General features: G+C 47.3%; 1 protein-coding gene across 1 annotated transcript in view; it reads left to right on the top strand.

The window, feature by feature from the left end:
- The window catches only part of PAPPA (pappalysin 1), a gene marked incomplete at both ends in the record, with an annotated part of 174395 nt that overhangs the window by 125140 nt on the left and 21703 nt on the right, over window positions 1-27552 (top strand). The window contains 7 exons of the mRNA XM_082295308.1: window positions 1463-1676; window positions 10848-11019; window positions 17524-17707; window positions 20336-20546; window positions 21142-21313; window positions 24666-24813; window positions 27393-27502. Of these exons, the coding sequence (XP_082151434.1) occupies window positions 1463-1676; window positions 10848-11019; window positions 17524-17707; window positions 20336-20546; window positions 21142-21313; window positions 24666-24813; window positions 27393-27502 (1211 nt within the window). The remainder of the gene's footprint in view (window positions 1-1462; window positions 1677-10847; window positions 11020-17523; window positions 17708-20335; window positions 20547-21141; window positions 21314-24665; window positions 24814-27392; window positions 27503-27552) is intronic.

Raw genomic sequence — 27552 nt, 5'->3', positions numbered from 1 at the left:
AGGTCTTTCTTGGCTTTCCTTCAGAGAAGGCAGAAACTTCCAAAGAATTTGGGAACCCGGGATTTTGAGTATTAACTGCACCTGTTTGTAAGTGAGAAACATGCACCGTTCCACAAGGAGCTGATATCAAAAGACCTGTGGGAGGCAAGTAGACAGGGAGGTTATTTCAGGGTCAGGTGAAGACCAAAACAAAAAGAGGTTTGCTTTTTTATTTTTTTTTTTTTTATTACAGGAAGATTTTTTTATAGAGGGTGGGAGATAGATGTTTAAAGAGCGTGTCTTAATTCACAGGAAATCACTTTCTAAGGAGAAAAATGAAAGCCTTTTTATTCCTTCCCTTTTGAGTTAAGAAATCCGAACTGGGGGAAAAAAAATAATAACAGAAATCCCTGAGCCAGTCAAACATGCAAATAGAATTTATTTTGTTTTCAAATTTGTAAGAGTATCAGGGTAGCCAAGGGGCCTGGGCCAAAGCCATTGCTGGGGGAGCTCCAGTGAAGCAAATGTATCTGGAGCCAAGCTGATCCTCGGAGTGATGCCATGGAGCTGTGGAGGCAGAGCCTTGCAGGCAGCCAGCAGGCCATGAATCTCAATTAATGAATTTTGAGGGCAGCCCTCAGCTGTCTGTCCTCTGCCTTCCCCCTGAGATGGGTTTGGCCCATTTGAATTCAGGTTACTTCTACCTGAAGGTGGGAATTTCTTCCCAGCTGTCACCGAGTGCCTTCTCCACTGGACAAAAGGGATTAAGAAGTCTCTTTGCTGCCTCTCTGGTGTTTCTGTGCCCCTCAACCTTGAGATGCTTTTATTTCCCCAAAACACAATTCTTTTCTTCTCGAGTGAGATCACCTGTAAAATCCTCAGTGGCTTCATCACCCCCATTTCTATCTCCAGGTCCAAATCTGCCTTTTCTTGCAAAGAACAAGATACCCTAAGGCTCAAAACTATTGAAGAAAATATCAAATCTGAGCACATTTAGTGGAAAACTCATACCAAAAAGTTTTACACTGAGTGCTAATGACATGCACAGCTCCAACTGAGCCAGTGGTGCCTCGGCCCTGGTGCACAAAGCCCCCCAGCCCGCCAGCCCCATTTGATGCTGCATATAAAGGCTCCAACTGTCCTCCAGGACCTGTTTTACAATAGTGTGACTCCACTTCCCCCGTGCTGGTTGCTCCTGATTTACCAGAGCACAATAGAAATGTGGCTGTGGTCTAAAGAAGCGGCTCCGAGGGCCTGCCGTGCTTGCAGAGAGAATGGCAGCCTTTCTTCAGCTGTCTGGAGGGATCTGCTTCTCTGCTAAGCTCTCCTGAGCGATTTGGGAAGCCCCTCCAGGCAGCTTACCATAACTTTTCAGCTCTGTAAGGCCATTCCTCTGGGTGAAATGCCTCTGAAGTGCCCACAGCTTTGGGAAGCAATTGTGTTAAGCCTGACCCTTCCTCTGATCTTGTCTCTCCTCTGGCAGGTGTCCACGTCCTGAGCTGCAGGAACAATCCCCTGATTATCCCCGTCATCCATGACCTCAGTCACCCTTTTTATCACACCCAGGCTGTCCTCATTAGCTTCAGCTCCCAGTTTGTGGCTATCTCTGGGGTGGCCCTGCGTTCCTTCCACAACTTCGACCCCATCACCATCAGCAGCTGCCAGCGAGGACAGACCTACAGCCCTGCGGAGCAGAGGTGAGCGTGTCAGCCCTGCTTCCCTCTGCCTCACACCCACCACCCCCAGCGCCAGCCAGGGCTGGGGAGGAGGCAGGAGGGGCACAGCAGCTGAACCCTGCTGACCCCTTTGTGTCACGGGTAAAAAACCGGCAGTGTTCTCATTGATCAGGATGGATGGGACATTTAACCCATATGGGATGCTGTTAGTGAATTATTTCCTCTTCCTTTCTCCTCCCTCCTTTATGCCAAGCCTGGAGTTGGGGCCAGTTCACTCCGCACACATTCCCCAGCCCGGCATCGTGTTCGCCACTCACACACCAGCTCAGTCTGAACCGCTTTGTGCTGCCACAGTGCCACGGGGACCTCCCACGGAAGGGACCGCGCGGACAGAGTGGTGCCTGTGCCCTGGAGGGGCTGGATCCTGCCAGGTGCTCAGCCCTGGGCTGCAGGGCCATGGCCATCAGCATCTGCCGTGCTTTTATGGCTGGGTGAGGCCCTCAGCACCTCTCTGGATCCGGCCCCCATTCTGAAAAGCTCTGTGGGACCCCCCAGGATGAAAGGTTTATAGCTACCGTTTTATTCTTGTTGTTATTACAGACACATCAATAGATCACCACCAACCCCTCTCAGTCTCTGCTTTACAGCATCCCACAGAGATTGTGACCTTTCATGGCCTCTGGTGCGGCAGCTTCATGGATCCTTTCAGCGAGGCAGTGAAAAGAAGAGGAGAGAATTTAGCAAAACCCCTGAAAGAATAATTTTTTTTCTTCCTTTGTGAATTCAAAGTTGTGAGCAGTTGTCATACCATAGCAGCAGCAATAGTAAAACAAGTTGCATATCCCAGCAAACCTCTGCTCAGCCTCCTAAGCAAGCTGTCAGGTTTTTTCATAATGTTCTGGCTTGTTTTTAGGACCCGCTTTTATTCCAGGAAAGGCGGGAGGGTGAGAAGGGGGAGAGGGAAGGGAAAATAAAGTAAAAAAAAAGGAGTATATCTATAGCTAAATCAATCCAGTCAGTGTGTTCTGACCTAGATTCAAGGCGTCTGATCATTCTGTGCAATAGGTTGTATAAATTCAGAGGCCCAAAGACAGCAGGATCAAGTTTCAGATGAGAAGTCTGGTGGTGGAAGTGTGGCCAAATCCCAGCGCAGGAGCAGGACAGAAAAAGAGTGAGAAAGCCCCACTGGAAGGAGATGGTGAGAAACATCAGAGAGCTCAGGAGGACTGAGACACAGGGCCACGTTCCGCTGCCCTCTCAAGTTTTCAGTAGGAATTGAACCATTTGTTCACTTACGGAATTAGAAGTGCTCTGTGTTTAGAAAGTTATTTCCTTAATAAAAATGCATTCCCCTTAGGCAAAGCTTCAGTGAGCCTCTGCAGCCCAGCAACCCAACCTTTGGAAATCCCTTGAGGAAGAATCACCTGCCTTTTACCTCTTCTTTTTCTTCTTGATTTTTTGGCATTGTTTTGTTTTTGGGATGCACTGAGCCCTCTCAGTCCCCTGCTCTCACAAACTCCCATCCGAGCCTCACTCGGCCAAAGTTTAGGTCTTGCAGGTTCCAACACTGGATTGACCATAAAGTTTCCCATGTCTGTCAGGGAACTAGAAACCCTCAGAAGTAAAGCCCTGATCCAAAGGCAGTTGAAATCAGTGTTTTTTCCACTGATGACATTGCTACAGTGGACAGTCAGCCCCTGGTTTGCCTTGGGATGGGGTCATTTGGGGTGACCAGATCTGTTTCCTTCTGTACAAAAAACTCCAAACAGTTCAGGTACCCAAGATGTGGAGACAGTTGTGCATTAGGTTGTGCAGCCCGGAAATAGGTGACACCTTTGCTGTCACCTGCTGTGTTTTTCCTTGGTTATTTTACCCAATCCAGGAAGAACATAGAAAGATAGATTTTAAAAATTACTTCTTAACCAGCTCAGAGGCTGGATGTGTGTTTTCTGCCTCCCCTGCTCATAGTCTGCCCATCAGACTCCCTTGGAGTGCCAGTTCCATATTGCCCATCTTTCCCTTCTCCCCTTTCCCCACTGGTTGCATTTGCCTAATGTGATTTTTAAAGTATTTATTTAATTTTTAAAGAAACTTGCCTTCCTGCATGTAAGCATCAATTATACTGCTTTCATTTTCCTTAGGTCAACACGGATATTTTTGCCTGCTTTTTGGCTTCTCTCTACAAGAGGTATTATTTCCTCTTTCAAGGAGAATTATTTTGCTTGGAGAGGATTTGTAGCCAGATACAGATATTTCTAGGCAAGGGTGCAGATTTTAAAATTGTGAGGGAAAGGAAATATATTGTCCCTTAAAAGTTAACATGGTTTTTATTTTGAGGGTGAATGGATCCTTCCCGTGGGTCAGTGACAACTTAATAAATGAAAATAAAACAGGCACTCACTCTTCTTTCTTAAGATATGTATTATAGCTAATATTTTAGAGAAAAATGGGCTTAAATTTAAAAGTCCAATTGAACTTTATAGGTAGCTGTCCTCAGTCATCATGAGTTGTTTTGAAAATCCATTCCATCCTCCTGAAGACACATATAGAGTTTGAAAATTCCTGCTCTCTCCTTTCCAGTTTTATTCTTCCAGTTGTTTTTTCTGCTGCCAGTGACTACAGACTCTTTTTTTGTTTTCAGTAGAAGTTTCCCTCACTGCTGGAGATGTGCTGTAAAAATGATGCTCTTCATATTCACACTGCATCCTTAGGCCAGATATAGTGGCCTGGTTAGTCCTTCTCTTGTGCATTATAGCTCAAATTGTTATACTTTTACTATTTCCTGTGTAGCCTCATGCAGTGGACAGTGAAATTGGGTGTGCAGAAGCAGAGGTGTAATTTCCCACCCCGCAGTCACTCGAGCAGCAAGAAGGCCTGGTGTTCTGGGGCTGCCTTTGACAGTGGTTCCTCAAAAATCAGGTTTTTGTCTTTTTTGCTGGGTAGGAAACGTCAGCTGGGGGTCACCCATCCCTGGCAAAGCAGTTTGTGGGAAGTGCTGCTCTTCCTCAGTGTCATTTCCCTGTCATGGTCACCGGACCTGTCCCCTCCACCACCCCTCCTGGTGCCACTGTTCCTCTGCTGGAAACTGCAGGCAGGAGGCAGGAAAGCCCCATTCACCCAGTCCAGCAGTCAGAACTGCATGTTTCAGGACTTCCATCCATCTAATACACCATTTACTCCATGTTCATACTGAAAACAAGTCCCCCCCGACTGCCCACAGCTCTCCAGTCTCCTTGCCTCACATTGTCCCCACCTTGTGCTTTCTAAAGAGTGTAGCAAAAAGATTTTCTTTTGCTTTCTTTGGTGAAACCTTGCCACAGCCTCACTGCTACGGCTTCAAATTTGCTTCTGCAGGGGAGATTTTGGGTTTTCCTCTCTCCATAAGTGGGCATATGTGGGTATTAGACTCTGTAGACCAAGACCGGCCCCTGGGCACCACACCATCACCTCCTCTGGCCTCTATGGAGAGGTTCCCTTTGAGCTGCACCCTTTGCTGCCCCAAACAAGCCCCAGGGATTCGTAGCCCACTCCAGCTCTTCTCTTTGTCTTGTTCTCTCCTGCTGTCAGCTTCCCCAACAAGAAATGATGAAGATAAATCTTCAGCAGCAGAACAAATGCGGCCGCTCTTTACAACTCTGGTTATTTTTTTTTTCCTTTTTATAAGGGGGAAAAAAGGGTTTCCTCGTCTCTTTTTGTTGTGAATTAATGCAGCTTTCTCTTTCCCCGTTCGGCCGCCTTTCCCCTGCCCTGCATTCTGTCATTAAGCACAATCTCTGTCAGCTTGCTTCGGGTGAAATTAATGAATTTCTCACAGAACTGTTAATCATAGAAGCTTTGGTCCGTGACATGTGTTATAATTCAATGGGTTTTTAACCTTCACCCTGTTTTGGTAATTGGCAAACGGCATCATTTGGCTTTTATTAAAGTGGAAGGCGATGCATTTTCTTTGTTTGCCTGGACAGACTCTGGCAGGGAGACCTGTGGGGCTGCTGACGCCCAGCGACACGGTCCCACTTCCAAGCTGGCAGGGTGATGGGGCTTTGAGAGCTTTATCAGTTCAACATGGACCCCCCTGGCAGGAGCAGCTCACACCACGGGGTGCAGGCAGGCTGGAGGCAGAGCCCACCCCAACGAGAATTTGCCCTGCCAGTGGTGAGGACAGTGAGTGGGACACACTGGCTCGTGGCTCTCCTTTCCCTGGGGCTTACCTTGGGTTGGAGCAAGGATTTTCTGTAAATCTCTGGGCTTAGCTTCATTCTGACCCTTTCAGATTGAAGCAGGGGTTTGCTGCGATCGCTGTCAGAGTCAAACGCAGCAGTACTGAGGTGACGTCGCTGAAGGGACCAGAGGTGACACCACTCATGTGGTCGCTCTCATGGACCAGATTGGCAGGAAAATACCTTTTTAAGAAAGGGCTTGATCCTTCTTCCAGTCAGCACAGGTTCATCAGTCCCCATCCAGTCCCATGGATTTGGAGAGATATTCAAGGTTCCGTGTTAATACAAGGAGGCAATGTGCTTTAGCTAAAGACTGAAGGAGACAAATTCATTGCCACATTTTCAGTTCTTTTTTTTTTTTAAATTTCCACAGCAAGGAATATGGCTAGCAGCCTCTGCATGTATGTTTGGGTTAGAGAGAGAGAACCTGCTCTTGCCTTTAGAATAACCTAAGGATAAATATGCTGGAAAAACCCTCAGAAGTTTACACATGTGTGAGTTGTGTATATGGTGGCATAGGACAAAACCAAATTGCCCTTCAGATCTGCAGCCCAGGCTGGCCCAGACTGTGGAAAAGGGAGTTCTTCATGTGTCCAAGAGATAATGTCGTGGCTCTTCTCCTAAAAAGTGCCCACTATGAGCTTTTAGGCTCACCTGAGCTTAGATACGTGTCAGAGCCATCACGAAGGAAACAAATAATTAAGGCACCATGTTAAGATGAGTTCTTGGAAAAGTGCTTGACCTCAGGGTTAGGAAAAGAAAGTTTGGCTGCTGTAAGCTTTTTGAAAGAGGAAGTCCTGGATTGTTTTTATGTGAGGAAGGAAGAGCTCCACTTAATTGTTATAATTTTCTATAAACATGTTAAAATACAAGTGTTTCTAGGATTGTGTCACTAAAGCCCCAATTTAGCAAAGCCCTGAGCTATTTGCTTACATCCCCCTGTAGTCAAATTTATCAGTGGGACTTAACTGTGCTTTTGAAGTTAAGCACATATTTAAGTGCCTTTCTGAATTGGGGCCAATATTGGCACAGCGAAATACAAATTTAGAGCCCAATGACTGAGCTCATTTAGATTAGGGATGGGCAGAATGGATTTGAATAAAGTAAGAACTGGCTCAGAACTTCAGCCTACATGTGAAGCTGACTCAGTCCAGGGCTTTTTACATCATTGAAACAGTCTGCCTTGATCTGTTTTGAGCATGCAATGGAATGTGTGCAAGAAATCCACTGTTCCTTGCACTCACCTTGGCCTGAAGATGTTGTTTTAGGAAATTGTACACTGCCAGGGCAAGAAAAGGAGCAAGTGAATCCTGATGGGGACCTAGTAAAATAAACACTGGTCAGGGAATGTCCCAGGCACGGACACTTGATAAAGTAAATCATCAGAGTGGTCCTTGGGTCCCCGGTGTAGCTTTGCTCCAGACCACTTCATACTTTGATAAGGACTTTTGGGAGTTAGGATAGACCAGGGATGATTTGAAATAGGCAGTTTTGATGAAGTCACGTGATTTTGACTGCAAGAAAATGGGATAAACTGTCCTATGCCAGGAATCAACATGAGTTAAAGCCGAAGTGATTTCATTCTCAGATGCTGTCATACTGCTTCTTTCCTGAGGAATGCACATTTTCTGGAACATGTGATGATTGACCACTGCTAAATGGCAGTACCCATGCAAGAGCTTCTGTAATCCACAAATGGATGTGATGGGTTCTTTGTCTAAACTTCCTACTTGGAGATATTAATTTCTCCATCTTAATTCTGCATTTGGAGAGCTCAATTCAGGATCGTGACTTCAAAATTCATTGGGATTTATGGCTGACAGTAGCTGATACCAAATTGGAACCAGTAGCTAGAGAACCAGAAATATTTAAATTAGAAACATTTGGTGGCAGTGGTTGTTTTCTTACAAAAAGTGAATGGTTGTATTGTTTGTCACTGAAGTCATTCATATAGAGTTACAGACAGAGAGAGCTGCCCAGATGATCTGCTAACCAAGGCATAATCTGGAGCCTGGAGGGGGTGGCTAAAAATGTTCCCTGGCCATTTCAGAAGACCACAAGGGGACTTGTAAACAGAAAGAAGAACATCACAATAAGTGTTTCTTAATGCTTTTGTCTGTGGCGTTTCAGTTCTGTAGGACTTCTAAGCCCAGGCTTGCGCATCTGGTGTCCTGATCTGAACTCCAGAAACCGGATTCTTTTTCTCCTTTACATTGATGGAAATGAAAAGCGATGCCACTGACTGCGGTGACGTTGCTGCAGATTTCCCTCTGTGCAGATTGCAAGGGTTTTCTTGGGCTCATCCTTCCCTCTGAACCCATTCAAGGCTGAATTCAGTGCTACATTAATTCACATAAGTATTAGATTAAATAAGTCTGCTATTATTTTATTTTTCCAACTTTCGTGGAAGAAGGTTTTCAGATGTTGAGGCAGTTTTGCAGCGGGCAGTCGAGGTTTGCAGTATGTGCTTCCGAGAGTGGCTTGGCAGTAGTGCTCCCGTTTTTCCCCAGTGAGTCAGCTTCCTCAGCACTGCAGCCCTGGCACAGGAGGCACTCGTGCTGCAGCCTCACCAGCTGGGAAATGGAGGGGAGCAAAGTGAGAGCTGGCCCTCATGGGACATGGAACACAGAGGGTTCCACACAGCATCATTCATCATTTACACTCTCTGTCAACATCCAGCTTCAGCTATTTTTGCTGATGTCAGCTGAGGACTTACTCAAGCAGCAATGCCATGAGGTTGGTAGGGTTAGGAAGAGGTTGGTAAGGCCCTGCTCTGCTCAGGGAGCTGCAGGGTGTGAGGCTCGTGGTGCCTAAAGGGGTGCGTAAAGCTTGTGGCTCACACCCCTGCATGATTTGTGTTGGGTGTTTGCAAGGCAATAGCACCTGGCTGTTCTTCTCACCTCGTTTCTCCTCAGTGATGACCACCTGAGCACAAGGATGTGCTGCTCCCTTGTTCTGCTGCAGCTCCATCCACAACCTTATCAATCATAATGGAGTGAAATCCATGGCAGTTTAAATCTGTACGCCAGGCTGTGAGTTGCAGTGCCTGGAAAACATGTGAAATCCGTGGTCAGTGGTTGGGGATCCTCCTGAACGCAGGATCACCCTGGATAGGCCAGCTCTAGCAGGGGAGCATCCATTCTGCAGAAGTGATGAGCATCACAGTCGTGCTGATAGGCAGGGGTTTGTTGCATACGAGGGTGTGGAGTTGGCCAACACAGAGGTGGAATTCTCCTTCCTCAGCCCTGTCAGCAGCGATGCTTTGTGCACCATGAGGAAATAAGATATTTCTGAATGTAGAAATTGTTTATGGCTCATCACACTCCCAGGAAGGGCCAACACTGAACAAGCAACCTTAAATTACAAGCAGCGGGCACTTCCCACGTAGCGCTAGTCTGGGACAGAGAAATGAGTTGTGCAGGTACATAAATACTGTCATTTAATCTGGTCTAGAGCTCAGTAGAGACATGTGCAGATGTGCTTCTCTGTCAGTAACATGGGGATAACAATACCAGCCCAGGTGTCTCGCAGGGGTGTCATGAAAATTAATTAGATAATGTCTGCATTGTGCTTTGAACACAGCAAAGCACCACGTACATGCTAAGTCAGGGCTTACTAAGCTGAACAGGGCTTTGGTGGCTGTTAACCCTTTTTCTAGGAGACAGGAATAGCTTGCTTGTAATCCATTTCACAATATGTGTTTGATACATTGCCCTCTCTTCTTTCTATAATTTTCTGTTTCAGGCTCTTCCCTACCCAAGCATGCGGTGAAATAAGTCAATGTTTCCCCTCCTCAGAACTAATTTAACTGTATTAAAATTAAATTCTTTTCAACTTCAGCAGAGACATATCACCTTGTAGAGGTCCTTATCCCAGAAATTTCGTCTCTAATCCAGAAACCCTTTGCACATAGAATCATGGAATGGTTTGGATTGAAGGGATCTTTAAAGGTCATCTGCAGTAAACAAGGACATTTTTAACTAGATCTGGTTGCTCAGAGTCCTGTTCAACCTGGCCATGAATTTTTCCAGGGATGGAGCATCCACAGTTTCTCTGGGCAACCTGTGCCAGTGCTTTACCAGCCTCATTGTGAAAATATTTCTTCCTTCACTCTAGTCTAAATCTTCCCTCATGCTTTAAGACCCTCAACATTTTCACTGCTGTTTTGCTGAGGGACTGACATTTGAACATGTGCTGTAATGTTTGACTCAGGTCATCAGAGATGCTGAAAGATTTTGTGTCAACCAGACATCTCCGTGTAAATAAAAATTAAACAAAAATCTCTTTTTGCAAGTTTTGCTAAATGTTACAATAATTTTCCAGAGGGAGAACAGACAGTTTCCGTGGGGGAAAGATTTTATGGATGGCAGGACAGCAACTGGAGAGATCTGAAACAACAGCATTCTGCTGAGCTTGATAAGAGCTTATCAACACAGCTACACTGCTGATGTTTGGTGTTCCTTGTGAAGTGGAATAAAGTGAATGTGATGATTTCAATCGAGCTGCTCAAAGATAAGAGTGTCTATCTCAGAAACCCCTCCTCACGTGTGCACACTTATCACTGCCAATATCAGCCCTCCTGAATTCAGCAGATTTAAAATTGGATGGGGCATAAGGACTGCTCTTGGAGGGATAGTGCTTTCACAGGAGGGCTGGATGGACGGATGGATAAATGGACATTAATACAGAAGTAGGGAGGTCACAGTGCAGTTGAATATTGCAGAACAGAAGATACTTCTGCAGAATTGCCAGGCTCCTCCCTTTTGCTACAAAACCTGTAATTTGCTGTCATTGTCACTGCTGTGCCCACTGCCTCTGTCCCTCAGGACATGCAGCAAGAGGCTGTGGAGCCCTTTCCTGAGCTGGGTTCAGAACTCTCTGAACAAAGAGTCTGTCAGTCAGACACTGCACTTGTGGAATGAATTGAAATAATCAAATAACAAATAACACCACTACTCCCTTGTCTCCCTCCCAGCTGTGTCCACTACTCCTGCAAAGCCACCGACTGCCAGAGGCTGGAGATCGAGAACGCGGTGCTGAACTGCACCGGCGGCACCGGCTGGGACAACGGCGCCCAGTGCAACGTGAGCTGCAGGACCGGCTACATCCTGCAAATCCACAGAGATGATGATCTCGCCAAGAGCCAGGTTTGTCCTGCTGGGGGTTTTTTCGTGATGCACAAGACCAGGATGAGCGAACAACTGTGGAGAAATTGAGAAGTAACTCAGGCTAGACGCTAAAATCTCAGCCCAGCCTTGGGACAAGGTCTTATCCAAATGCTTGTCGTGAGAACAGGAGCCCTTTGACTCTGTAGGAAGAGTTACTGGCAATGAGCAAAGCTCAGATGTTCTCCAAATTTAGAAATTTTCAAACCAAAAAGTTTGTGTTCAGTCCTCTGGCTGGTAGTCCTCACTGGCTCTACTTAGGCGAACAGTGGGGTTGGTGTTTTGGGAGTAGGGTGTTTGTGTTTTTTGCACAACCAATTTCTCGGCAAAATACCTCATTTTTAGTCCTCAGATTGAGGCTAACAGTGTCTTAGCTCCTTTGCAGTGTTTCAGTCCGTCTGGTCCCAACCACTCCTTGACGTGTACAGCATGGAGGGGACAGAAGAAACCCCCGAACCTTTTTGCTTCCAGACAAATCACCAAAAACCTCCCCCAGCAGGGCAGGAAGTGCTCCCCATCCTCTCTAATCCATGCCTTAATAATCCAGTCCTACAAAAACAGCATGTCTTCATGCAGTGAGGGGGGTATTGAGGAAAACTATAAATTTGTTCAAACATCAAAAAAAATGCAGGTCCTTTGTGCTGGGGAAGGTGGATGAGGTGCACATGCAGCAAGGCCCTGGGAGCAGGATGCTGGGGATGGGGGGTGCAAGGCTGACACCCCACTTTGTGCCCTCATCTCTCAGGCTGCCACATCCTCTGAGTGCGACATGGGGGTGGTTTCCCCCATCAGCACCTTCTCTCACTGGTTGTGGGGGCAGCAGTCACATCTGGGGCAGCTCTCACATCTGGGCCGGGGGCTGGGGCAGCCGCACTCAGCAGCCTGTCTGTACTTGTGAAATACTGTGTTCTTCATAAGCTCGCAGAGGGGGGAGACAGAGTGGAGGGGAATGAGTCAGCCCTTTCAACTCAATTACAAAACAAATACAGGACCCCACGAGCTGGGCCTCTTCCATCCTAATTGGCATCAGCACCAGAACCCCAGCTCCAGCTGAGCATTTTTACAGAACAGAAAACAAGTTCTCAAAATGAGCCTGAAAGGCTGAACCAGGAAATTGTTGGAAGGGATCTGTACATGGGGTACATGGAGCACGCAGGGATCAGAAACCAAATAAAACAGCCTGAGCATGCTTCACCAGCCCTGTGTTATTTAAATGCAAGCGTTACCTTTCGGAGAGGCTCGGCCAGCTGGGCATGGTTTTGCTGGGAGAAGTTTGCTTTCAGAGTCTTCATCAGACTCATATGACAGGAGCAGAGGATTTTAGCACCCCTCGCTAACGTGATTCACTGCCTATTACAACACGCTTCCTCTCACCCTGCTCTGCTATTGCACTTCGTTGTCTTTTTCCACCAATAAAATTCCCTGAGGCCAATGGCTTTGTTTTGCTCAGTGCTGTGCATTCACTGTTCAAATCAGGGAAGGAGTGGAGCGTCTGAAAGATACCCATGACCAGCTAAGCACATTAAGCACATGCTTTAAAAGTTCTATTAGTGGGCTTCAGAGATCTGCTGAAAAGGAACAGACTGTTTCTTTTACTATCATCTTGTTTTGTTTCTTTGTGTCAGGTGCTTCTAACTAGAACTTGTGGAACGTGTAGGCAAGAAATGAATTATCTGAGAAAGTCCAGAATGCATGGTCTGGATTTCTCATGTCAAAAGGCATTGTGCTCCTTCCATAATTGCTTCCCAGCTTCAGCTTCTCTTCCAGTCACAAGCATTTGGGGGTGAGAAAGGGCATGTGGATTGTTGTCCATGGTCAGAGGGACTTTCTCTCATGGCTGGGGAACCTTGCATGAAGCTATTCCTTGTTTCACTCGTCATTTAGTTGGTTATTTCACTTGTTTGACCAATTTGAGGGTCTAGAGATACTTTTTTTCTCATTTAACTGTCAGTGTGTGGGGCTGCCTGAGGAAGAGGAGAAGGAAGTAGCTTTGCACATGTTGGTGTTTCACACTCTTGGGTAGGAAGGAGGCTGAGCTGAGGAGCAACATCTCAAAGAGCAGACTGACCATCAGTGGCCCACAACCACTGCATGCTGGTGAAGGTGATTCAGAGACCAGTGGAAACACCCTGGTTTAGCATCTGAACCACATTTGTCATCCCTATTTCATTGAAAGGCAGAAAAAAAGGGCAAAGAGAGAATTAAAAGCGAAATTTTCAAAAGCACCTCGGTGATGTAGGGGCACAAGTCACATTTCAAATCAATCTTTTACATCTAAAGGGTCTTTGAAAATCTTCTTAACAGTTTCTGCACTTTCTGGTCTCTGTGTCTTCTGAAGCCACCATTTTAATCAGTCTTGAGGCAATACATTCATTCATTCCTTCTCTGAGAAGCTCCCATTCCCAAATTCTGTTAAAACCCCGTAAAATCACCAAACCCTGAAACCCGTCAGCACTCTGTGCAGCAGAAACTGTTTGCTGCTTGAAAGGAAAAAGAAAGCTGAGCTGTTTTCAAACTCTTGGGCTCTCTCTCATCCTCATTTAGGGACTTCAACAACAACAACAACAACAACAACAACAAAGGGGTTTGCATAGTGATGGAGCAAAATCCTTCATGTATCTTTCTCACAAAGAAGATCTCGGGGATGTTTTCATTCTCCCTCCCTGATTTCTTCCCACCCCCCCTGACAACTCCATCGCTCTTCCTTGTCTTCTCCCTCTTTCCCCCCTTTGTCTTTCACTGCTTTCCTCCCCCTTGTCCTTCACTGAAAGCCCCGCTCATTCAGTTACTTGTTGTCATCTCTCCTTGAAGCTACCACCACTGCTGCTCTGGTCAAGAGGTGTTATTTAAAACCCAGCAGCTCCCTAATGTTGTGCAAAGGCATCATCAATCATGCCAGGAAAAGAAAGCACAGCTCATGTGGGTTCAATTAGAGGCACAGTAGTGGGCAGAAGTGGAAGAATACTTAGAGGGGAGGGCACAGCTGTTCATTTTTAAGGAGAGGAAACTTCACACGTGAAGCATCGCTTGAAGAAGGAGCCGGCTGGGATCTTGGGCAGCAGGAAGGAGACATGAATTCTCCCAGGCTGTTAAAAGTCCCGAGAAACAAATCTTTCTGGCACCAGCTTTGTTTAAGTTTGCATCCTCTTCACTGCAATGCACACTGTATCTTTGGAAGCCCCTTTCCTCCTTGCCCACCCTCCCTCCTTGCATAAGCCTCCTTTGGAAGGCAGGACATGAAGGGAAGCAGTTGCTGTGATGCCAGTCAAAGCAGCACAAAGTGCCCAAAGTGACAGCTAATAAACCAGATGAGAAAGCCAAGTGCTTCATGTGGGCTGCTGTGAGCTGGGTGACCTTGTCAGATCAGACAGGCTAAACGGGCACGTGCCTGCTCAGCTCCAGGTGGGAGAGCTGCAAAGGGAGAGGCAGATGCTGCCACTAAGACCCAGTGCCAGATCCAAGGGCTGAGCCCATCAGAAATAGCCCCATGGTGTGGCATGGAGCTGGGGAGGGACAGGATCCTGCTCAGCAGCAGGGGTGCTGTCCCTGGGCAGTGCAGTGACACACCCTCGGGTGTGACGCTGCAAGAGGGGAAAGCCAAAAGCTGGTGGGTGCCATCAGTGGTGATTTCCATGATAAGTTTGTCCTCTGTACTTCCAATCAGAGCTGCTGGTCTTTGTTTCCATTGCAGGGAATGCTCTCTGCTGTGTCCTGCTGCAGAATTACATGTGCTCCTGTTGCTTGAAGTGATGACATGATAGACATGCTCTAAAATGTGCCATTATTATGTCTGACCTTGAAAACCTCAGTTTCCATCATGCCAAACGTGGAACAAATTACTGGGAAAAGCTGAGAAGCCAGGGTCTTACCCTCATGGGCACAGCCTCTCTGCTTGGGAATGTCCTTCCCAGTGTGCCAGGAAGAGGAAGAGCCATAGGGGTCTGAGAGGACTCTTACAGGTTAGGTTGGGGTTTTTGTGGGGAAGGTACCATGGGGAAAAACCCAGAGGTGAAAATGTGGAGACACTAATTACTAACTTTTTCACATCAAGGTCTAGAACAGGGGCACAGACAAAGTGCAGTGGGAGTACGGCTGTAGAGAGGGATCTCTTCCAAAGAGAGGGGATCCCAGGCCCGTGGCATTTCCAGCAGGTTCTGGTGTCCCAGAGCTTCCTGCTAACAAAGGCCACGGCTGCAGCTGAAATACTCTCACAAGTGGTAGCTTGGGCAAAACATTCCTTTTGTACGGTGTGGCTGTCACGCACAGATATTGCTCCTGTTTAAATTTTTCTGTTATATTCAGGTTTCTGAGTTTGCACTGTTTATTTAGTGTTCTGCAGAGGTACATCTGATGTGCAACCGGTCAGTTTCTCATTAGAGAAGCTTCCTCGTGCACCACACTGTGTCTCAGCAGCCAGCATCAGCTAGTAGGAACGCTCATTTATTCCTAAACTCAGAATCACAGCAACACCAATAACTGTATTCCTGGAGCTGAATCTCTTATTGATGGAGCCTCTCTATGTTCAGCATGGATCCGGTATCCAACATGAAACTATGCAAGACCTATTTCTTTTCCATAACATTTGGATAGCCCCTGACATCATTAGCTTGATTTTATTGACATCAATAGCTTGGGTTTATGTTTTAAGTTCCAGCAGCCATGGTGCTGCTGTGTTATTTGATGATAGCATCTGTTAAAGGGAAATGGAGCAGCTCATCCTGGAGTGCTGATGGTTTGCAAGACATGGGAATGTGCTGTATTATCCCTTCTCCTGTGGCCATCACACTGCAACCCCCTGGAAGCACCTTCAGGACATCAACTGCCTGCAGTTCGTATACAATTTTTAATAATACAGGTATTCTGATAAACAACAAAGGCAGAATTAACAGCCACTGGGGAGTGAAATGGTTGGGAATGAGAACACACAGTGTCACTTCACCTGATGGCTCTGAGTATCCCAGAATGTGCTACTCTGAGTTTGTAGAAAAGGCATTTTTTTCCATCAGCAATGCTCCCTGTTTAAATAAACTCCAGTCTAGAAAAGGGGTTTTGTGCCCACTTGGGAAGTGTCCAGTTTCTCAGCTCTGGGACTGCTTTTTCCATTCTGAATGCAACCATATATCAAAGGGAGACAGGTCTGAACTTCTGTTGAAACCATTAGGGTGTTTTTGCAAAAAGGGAATCCAGGTCTCTTTGATGTGTGCTAGAAAAATTCCCCTTCCTTTTATAAACCCAGATCAATGGCCGGCGGTGCAAATCTCCTGTGAGCATACCAGCCCTGAATAAAATACTCCCTGGAGGCAGAGGAGTGCTGCTGTAAGGCTTGGTCAGATTCCTCACCAGTATCTTCCCCTTCTCATGTTTGGGTTTCTCACATTTCTTAACCTCTGTCCCTCTCTTTATTCTGGTGTGGAGGGAAGAGTTAAATTCTTCACTTCTAGTCTTCAATAATTTTCCATTTTTAATTAGAAAGTGGATATGTTGTTTACTCAGTTCTCTTTGCCAACATCTGTTTGTCCCTCATTTACCCAGTAAATTCATCTGAGCTTTGGATGGGTGGCTCCTTTACCTCCCCAGATTTCTCTCCTTTGCCCCTAGCACTCCAGAATCCCAGTGTGCTGTGCAGTTTGGATTATTCCTGAGATCCATAGAAGTGTAGCTTCTGTGTTGCTGTGATGGTACAGTGACTTTGGGGAAGTCAGAGCACGGGCACTGGTTCTGTGTACACCCTCTCAAGTTCCAGGTGCCAGTTATGGGCAGGATGCTCTTGGGTCTGTCCATAGCAAACTCCTCCTGGAGAAGGTCTGTCTCTCGGGCATTCATGTCCATGGTGTCAGGACAGCAGGGCCTTGATTCTGTGTGGAGCCTTGGGGCACTCTGACAGAAGCCACAACAGCAGCTGTCAGTATCTGCACACAAGGTTGATGTGGCCCAAAGCCCTTCCCCTGGGATCCCCATCCAAGGGTGACTGACACCTCTCGGGAGAGCCGTGGATGAGAGTCCCAAATGGCTTCGTGTCAGCTTGGCTTTTACTTCAAACCCAAGAGTGAGTTTGACTACTTGGAAGCACAGGGGGATCCCCTTGGAGTGGCTGTGTCACCGCAAAGGTGACAGGGATGGGGGACAGCTGTCAGCTCCAAACAGCTCAGGCTTGTGCTCCTTTCCAATGGCAGGGCAGAGCAGCAGCTTCCCTGCTTGTCTCAGGAGGCCAGACAAGAGTTTGGATTATTTGTAGAGCTCCAGTCTTTCTATGGAAGTGCTTTGGTGTCTCACCCTGGGGGTGGGGGGGAGGGCAGAAAATCCTGTTTCTCTGACACTGTTATGAGCCTTGGTGGGTTTGGTAGCTGCTGTCCAAATGATGATGGTAGGGACCAGACATGGCTTTGCTTAACTTGTGAGCCAAAATAATGGCTATTAGTAGGCTTGAAGTGGTTTTGATCTGTCCCTTGCTGGCTGTGGTGGCTGTAGCCATGTGTCTTTTTCCAGATGGAGTCCAGTGTCACCATGACTTGCATGGATGGGAAGTGGAACAAGCAGGTGACCTGTGAGCCCGTGGACTGTGGTGTCCCAGACCAGTACCATGTCTACCCAGCCACCTTCAACTGCAGTGAGGGGACCACATTTGGCAAGAAATGCTCCTTCACCTGCCGACCTCCTGCTCTTCTGAAAGGTATTGGGGGTGTCTGTGCAGCGACCTGAGAGAAACAGCTAACACAGACTGCTCCTAGGAATACATGTTGCTGTTGGTTTAGAATTATTCAGGATATTTTAAGTAGGAAGAATTATGGGACTCTACGGAAGGTTTATTTGTATTAGAAGTTAAGTTCCTTTGCATCTCTCTATTACCTTACTTTGACCTTTCCTTGATCGTGGCTGGCCAGGCAGTAATGACAGGGAATATTGCTTCCATACAACCAAAACATGGAAAAGTCATGGGGATAAATCAGATTGAATTCTCTCATCTTCTTTCCCATGCTTTTTCTGTTTCCACTGTCTGTCTCCCTTCTATGCCTCCTCCATGTATTTGGAAAGGCAAAAGAAGAATGAAAAGCCCCACACCCCAGTGGCACAGACCCCCGTCACTGCTTTTTCTAACCCACCATCACCCTTCTCCTTTTCCACGCTCACCTTGCTGTACTCTGACCTTCCTCTCCCCTTCTTGTTTGGGACTCTTTATTTTTCCTTTTTTCTTTTATTTTTTCCCCTAGAAAGAATACAGCTTTCTGCCCTCTTTCCTTTCCTCATCTACCTTCTTCCCTGCTACTTTTCTGTTAACATCTGCATCCTCTTCTCCGCACCATCAACTCTTCTGCTCGCTGGCACATTTCCCTCTTTGATCTGGGCCTCAGGAAGCAAGAAAAGATACCATTGTTAATTTGAAGGAACATTGGACCCAAATTAACTTGTCCATCTTCCAGTGGAGTAAACTTAACTGCTGTTGTCAACTCAGATACAAACACTGCATACAATTTTTTTGTACCTGTGGTTTCTCCTTTTCTGCTGGGATTCATTGCAAACCCCAAAAGGGAAGGCATGGGAAGTGTTCTTCATTTCAGGGAAAGGCTATGTTGATTTCTTCATATATAAGGAAATTGCTTAGTTCTTTTTAACTCTGATGGAAGATAGCCACAGCAGCCAACACACAGTCAAAGTTATGACTACTCAAAGGGTAGTTAAGAGAAAATTAAGACTACTTTTTAACAAAAACTTCCCTTTTTCTGTTTATACACTCAGAGGGCCATCTTCAACAAAAGCTATTTTATCATTTAAAGTGCTTCAAATTTTTTTGAGTGGGCAGTGAAAATAATTATACTCATCATGACCAACAAGAGCTGATGACTCAGGGGTAGCTGGAGGGATGACAACCAACCCCAGGTCAGGGGCTGCACCTCTGGTGTGTAGCATCACTTCACTTTTGTCCAGAAGCGCTGTGAGCTGTGAGGTAAAGGCACTGTTCGGTGTAGAGCCGTCACTGATGACTAATAATGTTGCCACTAAGCTTCTGGAGAACAGCGCTCGAGTGACTCATGCCTAATTCAATCACTGACGTCATGACAGCCACTGTTGGTAATGTCACAGCTTATCGCTTTGCAGTGGCAAGTATGATATCACCACGGCTGGGCTGGGAGCTGCTGCATGAGTCAGAGCAGAGGAACATGCTGGTGCTCCAGAAAAGAACTCCCTTCTGCACAAAATACCTCTGCAATCATCTGCAGTTGGGGAGGGGAGAGAGAAATCCAGGGCTGATTTAATGCGGCTTCTCTTATCTTTGAGGGCAGGGCAGGAGGGCTCCTCCACATACCTTCCTGAGCCCTCCAGAGCCTTTTGTTTTCTTCTTTGAATTCCAGCTTCATGCTCGGGCTCTCTTCCTCCCCTCGCAGAGAGATGGCATTGCTCCGGGGTTAGCAGTTTGTCAGTATTATTTCGGATAACTCCGAAGTTGGCTCACTGTTGAAAATATGTCTTGTGGGCTGAGAAGAGTTCCTGCAGCAATGCTCGGGGATTTCAATGGAGTATTAGGGATTTTTGAAGGGTTAGTGGCTCATAGCTGTGCTTTGTTTCTTAGGAAAAGCTTATTCCTTTTCAACATATGGTATAAAATAACAAAGAATGTAAAATACACTGAGACTGGGCTACTTTTAGCTTAACCTTCTGAAGTCAAGTAGGTCATAGCAGAGGCAAATAGATCTATTGTACCTTTTACCTTTGAGGTGTTGGCCAAGAAAGCTTCCTGAGGAAAATGAGTCTCTAATGAGTATTATGAATCGTATTTATCACAGTAGTCCCCAAGGACTGAGAGTCCCCAGCTGAGAATGGCTCCTCATTGTGTTGGAGTAGTGACTCTAATACTAACAGATGCTGCTCCAAAAGGCTCCAAATTGAAATAAAAGGGACAGATTCAGGAAAAAGATATAACACAGAAGCAGAATGAAGAATGTGATGGCACCAAACCCTCTGTTAAAGCCATGGCTTTGGAGAGGAGGGGGTTGGTGTATGAAACAAGTTTCCTTTCAGAGAGGAACAAAATAAGGAAGAGAAATACAAAAGATGACAAAGCCTGTGTGGCTTCCCCTATGCTATAGCATTTCCTGAAATAAGCACTGCCTGCCTGTCACCTGAAAGCAGAGTTCTTAATGATTTAATGACATCATCTAGAGCGAGAGAACACACAGGACATGTGAATGTTCAATGCAGTTGGATTTGTCAAATCGGCTGAGGGGGCTTTTGATGCATTATGGGTGTAATGACATTTCAAAAGAAAACAGTCCTGCTGAACGTTGCTCACTGTTCTTCTCAGGAAACAACAGCAACTTGACCTGCATGGAGGACGGGCTGTGGTCCTTTCCTGAGGCCCTGTGTGAGCTGATGTGTCGAGCACCCTCCGTCGTCCCCAATGCGGATCTCCAGACCACTCGCTGCCGAGAAGACAAGCACAAAGTGGGCTCCTTCTGCAAGTACAAATGCAAACCAGGTTACCACGTCCCTGGATCCTCCAGAAAATCAAGAAAGTACGTGAAAGACTAAAGCTATGCCATCAGCCTGATTCAGAAAGCTATGAGTTAAATTTATTTTGGGAAGGGGGTGTTTATCACAGACTCCACGTGCCATAGGGAATAGCATGGAGCAATTCTTTCATGCAGGTATCTGTGCTGTGTCAGTTTAGGCACCCAGCTCCCTTAGGCTTCTTTGAAAATCCTGACCAGTGCTCAAAAAACAGACTTTACCTTAGAAATACCCCTTTGATATGCAGCCTGGGGAGTCCCCTTTGAAACCCTGCAGAAAAGGGTTAGTGCTGTCGTATACTTCTGACTCTGCACAAACCCACTTCAAACCAACCACAGCCCACAAGCCTGGGAAGCTGAGTTCTTGGGAGATGTGTCCAAGGCCAAAAGAGGAGTTTAGGCTGGGCAGCTCAATGTTGGTTTTGCAAATAATCGTTATTTTTGCTCAGAGACCTCATGACGCAGATTCACAACTTGTTCTCCAAGTGTTAAAAGCTCGAGCACACCCATCCCCTGCAACCTGCTAGCAGAGCTCAGAGGCTTTAGAGGCTCCCAGCTGACTCAGCCACTCACTAAATGTTGCTTTTTTCTGCACAAAAAGGCGAGCCTTTAAGATCCAGTGCACACAAGATGGCACGTGGCTGCCAGGCGCCTGCGTGCCCGTCACCTGTGACCCTCCACCTTCCAAGTTCCACGGGCTCTACCAGTGCTCCAATGGCTTCCAGTTCAACAGCGAGTGCCGGATCAAGTGCGAGGATGATGACAGTGAGTCGGTGAGTCTCCCTTACCCGAGCTACCTCAGTCCATACAAGTCTGGCTTTACCATATCTTCCCTAAGGACACTGGTCTTGGAGAGGCCGAGGGACAATGAGCTCTTCCAAGAACAGAGAAATGCAGAAGGGAAAAACATAATTAAAGTAGAGGGAGAGCCTGGGAATATTATTTTTATGACAGCAGTAACAGTATTAACTATTAGCTGCAGAGGATTAGAAGTGACTGACTTACTGTTTCTGGACAGTAAGTGGCAGAAAGATCTGCCTCAGTGGCTTTATGATCTGTCTAGAAAATACAGAGCAACAAATGAAAGTAAGTAGAATGTGAGTTATCTGCACTTATCCCATTTGTTCATTCTGTTTCACCTTGCTTTTCTCTCCAGTTCTTACCATTGTATGTTTGTGTGTCTTGTGATAATTTAATGCCATAGGGATTGCAACTATTCAGGTGATCTCTCTCTAAACTTCCATGTTTCTCTGGCTGTGAAGGTGTCATTTGGCATCAGAGGTCAGATCCTCCTCTGGCACAAATCAGCGTGTTGCCTTTGGCTTCCTGGAAGCTCTGTTCACTGATATGAGAAGGTCTGGCCTCTACTATCTTCTTTGAAATGCCTAGTTTTCCTCACCAGAGGTAATTATAGTTTGTGAGATAAGTAGCTTCTCCCAGAAGTGGTGCTGCTGCTGCTCCCTGCGGTTGGGAAGAAAAAGTGGGGATGTGGAATCTGCAGCTATGGCAGGCACTGCATGGAGCAGGGAGTGCTCTGACAAGGGCTGTTTAATTTCATTCCAGAATCTGAGGACATTTAAAAAGGTACCAACCCTGCCCTAGGCCGGTTATGTGAAAGACACGTCTGGTAGCTGCTCCACTGGTTAAAAGCCCCTGTTCCCTGCCCTCTGGCCTGCCCTCTCCACAGGGACAACAGGAGGAGCCGTGGCATTTCACATCAGGGCACCTGGAGAAGTTTTCCTTGTTTAAGACTTGGAGTGAGGTTGTGAGCAGTGTGAAATGAGAAGTTGCAGGCGTGAGTGCAGAGTGGGTGGGAGCTCTGGGATATGGCAGCTGTGGCTTTGTGCATCCACCACTTGCTCAGAGGAGTCAGCATGGCTGGTGCCGTGTTCCAGCACTGCCAGTGCAGAGAAACTGGGACCTCCAGGGCAATGACAGCTGGTGGAATGGGTTGTCTTTGCTTTTAAGCGGGGTGAACACAAAGAGGAGCAAGCAGTGGAGTCAGGGTTTACAGCAGTAATGAAGTGAGCTCTGGAAAGAGAGAGATGCAGCACTGTCTGCATTCACTGGGAGGGACAGGAAAGCACCTTGGGCAAAGGAGCAGATAACATCTTGAGAAAGGGATTTACAGTGAAAAGTATTTTCAGTTATCCCAGCAAATAGGCTACAGAAGAAGAGAGAGGACTCCTGGCACAAGCCAGAACCACTTGAGAGGTGTTAATTATTTAAGGATTAAACCCCACTAAGTCTCTCTCAGCTATATAAGGTGATAATACACGTTGCATCCAAGCAAGAAACCCAGCAGGGATTTTCACAAGAGATTTTGCAGGTCAGGGAATGATGGACAGTATGTTACTATAGCAATGGATATCCTGGGATCTCCGAGTATGTTGCTGAAACTATATAAGAGTACCCACAAGCACAGCCAGCTCCAGGAACATAAATCAGGTTTCATGGCTCACCTTTGAGAATCATGTTTGAACCCTGGCATGGAAATTACAAGGGAAGTGCACCACATTTGCTAAAACAGCAAATTGTGCTCAATTATCGTTTAGCAATTTATTCCTGACTTTGTCACCATGCTGAAAGATCATTACTTGGCTGCACGTACAGCATCTCTTAATCACCAGGAATGTAATGGTCATTTAAGCAGGTACCTCCCCTGGCACCAGAGCAAGGGTCTTCCATTTCTGCAGATTGTACACAAATCATATGAACAGTCAGATCTAAATTAATCAATCTCTGCCAAACTGGCCCTTAGGTGAGAATCACCAAGCTGGATCACACCCTGAGTCCATCTGCTCCATTATCCTTTCATATGATTTCCTTATTACTTCTGGCAATGGCCAGATGTCTAGAAAAGGGGAAGCAGGTCCCACACCGTAGTCTGCTGCTAAGACCACTTTGCATCTCACTAAACATTGTGTTCATTAACAAAGCTGAGCAAAAAAAGGGAAGCATTAGGATGTTAAGGACAAGACTAACACTGAAGGCTGTGCCCTCTTCCATGCTGGTACCAGGGGCTTATGCAGGTCCCTGTGCAACAATAGGTGTGGGTCATAGGGCAGAGCTCCTCCAAAAAGTTCAGCAGCCCCGCAGGGATCCCAGTATAGACAGCACATTAAAGGATCCCCAAAGATATCCAGCACAGTCTCCAAGAGCAGGGTGGGTAGATTGCAGGCAATGTGCCTGGAATGAAAACGGGTGAGGAGAAGCAGAGATCCTGCATGGTTCTCCCACCCAGCAAGGCCCCCACAGGAGGTTTGGAGCCCAACCACAGCAGACATCCTCCTGTTGAATGTCCCACATTGCCCCATGGCAGTCGGGTTCGCAGATCCCACAGAACAGCTTGTTTGCACAGAAATCCCCAGTGCCGTGAGGATAGATCTGACAATAGATTGCCTGTGCACTCCTTTGTTGTTTTTAAAGGGCATGATATTTCCCCTCGGACTTTGGTATTCATTCTCCAGTATCATACAGAGAATCTTTTCTATAAGAGAAATGTCATATTCTACTCCTTGCCCCTTCCCACACCAGAGGATTTTTTCCTCCTTCCCACCTGCCTCTGTGCGTGTCCGTCTCAGCCCCTTTGCCTGCTGTCACTCAAGGCAGCCAAGCTCTAAAGAGCACGTTCTGCCCTGCTAAGCTCATGTCCCGCTCTCCCTTCCTCCTTCAGACAGCCCTTGGGGATTCTTTCTTTTTCAAGACAAAGATGATGTAACTGGTTAGAAATTGCGAAGAGGAAAAAGGTTGTCTGCATTCAACACCAACCTTCAACAAGGAGGAAGGCAAACGGGGTGAAGGCACCTTTATTGCAACAGGAGTGGGGCTGTTGTAAGGTGGAGAGCTTGCAAGGGGCTTGTAAAGACCTTGAATTGCACAGAAGAGATGTCTGTGTTTGTGTGTGTGTGTGTGTGAGAGAGAGAGAGCAGTGCAGGTTTCGTTTTCTTTAGTCTTTGGAAGAAAACTCCTTCTTGCCCCCCCCCAGGGCTGGCAGTCCCAACCAGGAGCTTTTCCAGCTCCAGCAGAACTTTGCTCACAGCTCAGCTCTGCTCACCTCTCACCTCTCAGCCTCTCCTGGCTATTTCTGTGTCAATCCTCATTATCTCCTTCTCTCATTCCCAGGGCCGTGGGAGCAATGTGATCCATTGCCGGAAGGATGGCACCTGGAGCGGGTCCTTCCACCTGTGCAGGGAGATGCAGGGGCAGTGTGCTCTGCCCACCCAGCTCAACAGCCACCTGAAGCTGCAGTGTGCCGGTGGCTACGGCATAGGTGGGTGAGCACCCCTGGACACCTGTCCCCAGGTGGGAGCAGACAGCAGGACACCAGGAAGAGGATGGGAATGACAGGGAGGGAGGAAGGAGCCTGCAGTCCTTCAAGTCACCTTCTGTGGATGTGTTTGCCCGAGTGAGAACCTGCTATGGGAGGCTTTTCAGGGAAATGCTTTTAGGAAAGGTGAAGCTCTGAGAGCATCATGTAACATGCTCTGACTGCAGGTTCCTTGCAGGGCTTCCAGTTTCATGGTGTCCCTTCTTGGCCAGCTGGTTTTCAGGGGCAGCAGCATGCCAGGCTGTGCCAGAGACACATCCAGTCTGCAAAATACATGCAGGGATTGTACCTGCTTCTGGTCTTACACTTTTGTAATGTCCCACTCCTTCAGCCACGTGCACAAACCCGGCGCTCCAGAGGCTGAAAGGCAGGGAGGTGACAGGAGAATGCAGCACCAGGATAATTCAGGTCTCCCCAGAAACAGTATGAGACCAGCTGAGCATCCCCTTTGGTATGACAGTTGTTTAGGAGCTGTTTTAAAAGGTCCACTTTCCTCCTTCTTTCTGGGGTACCTGTTCCCTCTGCAAGGGTGATGACCCCTGCACTCATCTTGGCTTTGTATCACCCAGGCGCAGGGAGGGACAGACGCGGAGCCGTCCACACAATATTGTATTTTCAGCTCCCATTTTGGGGGTCTCCCTGCTGTAAGGGCTGCAACAGGAGCTGCACTGCCTGCAGCCCACACAGGTTTGCGAGGCCCCTTCCTGCAGTCCCCCTCCCAGCCCCTGCCATCCCCCTCCTGCCTCCGCCTGTCCCTTTGAACTTGGAGAAATTTCCTCCTTGCGCGGCTCCCTCATTATATCGCAGCCATGCGGAGGACCACGAGCCTCCTTGTGTTCCCTCCCTGGGGAGGAGAACACGACCTGGATGAGATCACCGCTCTGTAATGATGCCAATTACAGATCATATATCAAAACAATTCCGACCCGCTCCTCTCCATGAGCGTGGTGGAGCGCGGGAGAGCGAGTGGCAAGGAGGCTGCGGCGACTCTTAATGTGGAGAGGCGTTTTACCCTTGAGACGAGGTTACCTCCAGGGCCAGACAGGTTTTTGCAAGGAGAGAAACCCCAGTTCCTGGTTTGCAGGGGATCATCTTTGTGCTGAGTGCCTGCCAGCTCTCGCTCCTCTCTCAGTGACTGTTGACAGGTGCCAATCCCAGGGACTGATGGCCCTGACCCCGGGGTGGGACCACACAGCATCATGGAGGTGAGGGATGCGTGGGGCAGACCCCCCACAAGAGTGTGGCTCTCTCTGGAGAGGGATTTAGAGCTCAGAGAGGGCACAGCAGCCGCTAGGTCTCATCCTCAGCAGATGGAGACATACCACACACTTTGTAGGCTCACCCAGCACCAACTTTTGGGATCAGATGTTGGGGTTTTCCTCTCTTCCTTGCATTTTTGAAAGCCTGATCAATGTCCTTTTGAAAAGGTGCTCTCCTGCCACTCATTCACTATGGGGGTGGTGTCAATGGCCCTTGGAACCACTACCAGGTGTCCTGGGAAAGCAAAACAAACCCCAAGCACTCCCCATCTTTCCAGCCCAGGTCTGGCTGCTCCCACTGACTCCTCCAAGTGGAGCATGTGGGAAGGCAGAAGCAGGTGGGAAAATAATAGCAACCAGTCGTGGTCACTACGAATCCCACACACCTTCGGTAATTCCTCAGACACCTAATCTGCCCTTCCAGGCTGAGGCGTGTGTTGAGCCAAAGGTTCAGCTCTTCAAACCAGTGCGGAGATTACTTCCTCCCCCAGCGCTGATTGGAGTGCAGAAATCCTAATGACATGTTTGCAGCAGCTGTGCCATTCAAGAGTGATTTTCCAGGGGGGAAATGGTAATGGTCCAACACACAAGGGCTTACGGTTGTGTCACCACAGGGCTCTGGGATATTGCTGCAGAGTATCGCAGCATGTTTTAATAAAGAAAGGACAGGATTCCCACTGGTCATGACAGTTAATCAGAGAAAAAGCAGGTTTATGTGTGAACAAAGCCATCATTACCTTTCTGCGTACTTTTTATCGACTGTGGGACTTGGGTGATAGCATGTCTTCAATATCATTAGGCTTGGTCACCCTTTGGAAGATTATTATTGGATGTTTGTAAATCTGACAGATCAAACAATAGGTTTCTGCCATGTCATAGGTGAGATGAGTTCGACAGCCTCTGCCTAATCAGCCCCACTGCTTGAAAGAGCAGTTGAAATGGAAAAACCTTCACACTGCCTTGATGATCTGAAGGCGCAAAACCTGACCCCCTTCTTGGAGTTAATAGCCAGAGAAATACTTAGATTTGCAGCTCGTACAAAAAGGCCCTGGAATATCTGCCACCCCCATGCTGTCCTGCTGAGCGCAGGGTTGTGCTCAGCACTTCACGTGTGGCTAGGAGATATATGATAGTTATGGTTGACTGCTAATTGCAATTTAGGAAAAACGAGCCGTAATCCTGTCCTTCAGCTGGAAGGATGCTGGAAGGGTCAGAAGCTGCCTGCTTTATCCTTTAGCTTTATCCCCTTTGTGTTTTGAGCAGGCACGGAGTGTACCACCTCCTGTCTGGATCACAGTCACGAGCCCATCCTCCTGCGCGTGAACGAGACTGTGCAAGACATCCAGCACTGGATGAACCCTCAGAGAGTGAAGGTCAGTGCCTGGCAGCTGCACGAACCACATCCCTTGTTGCATGTTTAAGA

Source organism: Coloeus monedula (genome assembly GCF_965178545.1).
Source record: "Coloeus monedula genome assembly, chromosome: 21".
Taxonomy (NCBI): domain Eukaryota; kingdom Metazoa; phylum Chordata; class Aves; order Passeriformes; family Corvidae; genus Coloeus; species Coloeus monedula.
Note: the sequence above shows the minus strand (reverse complement) of the source record. Positions and strands in the feature narration are given on the sequence as shown.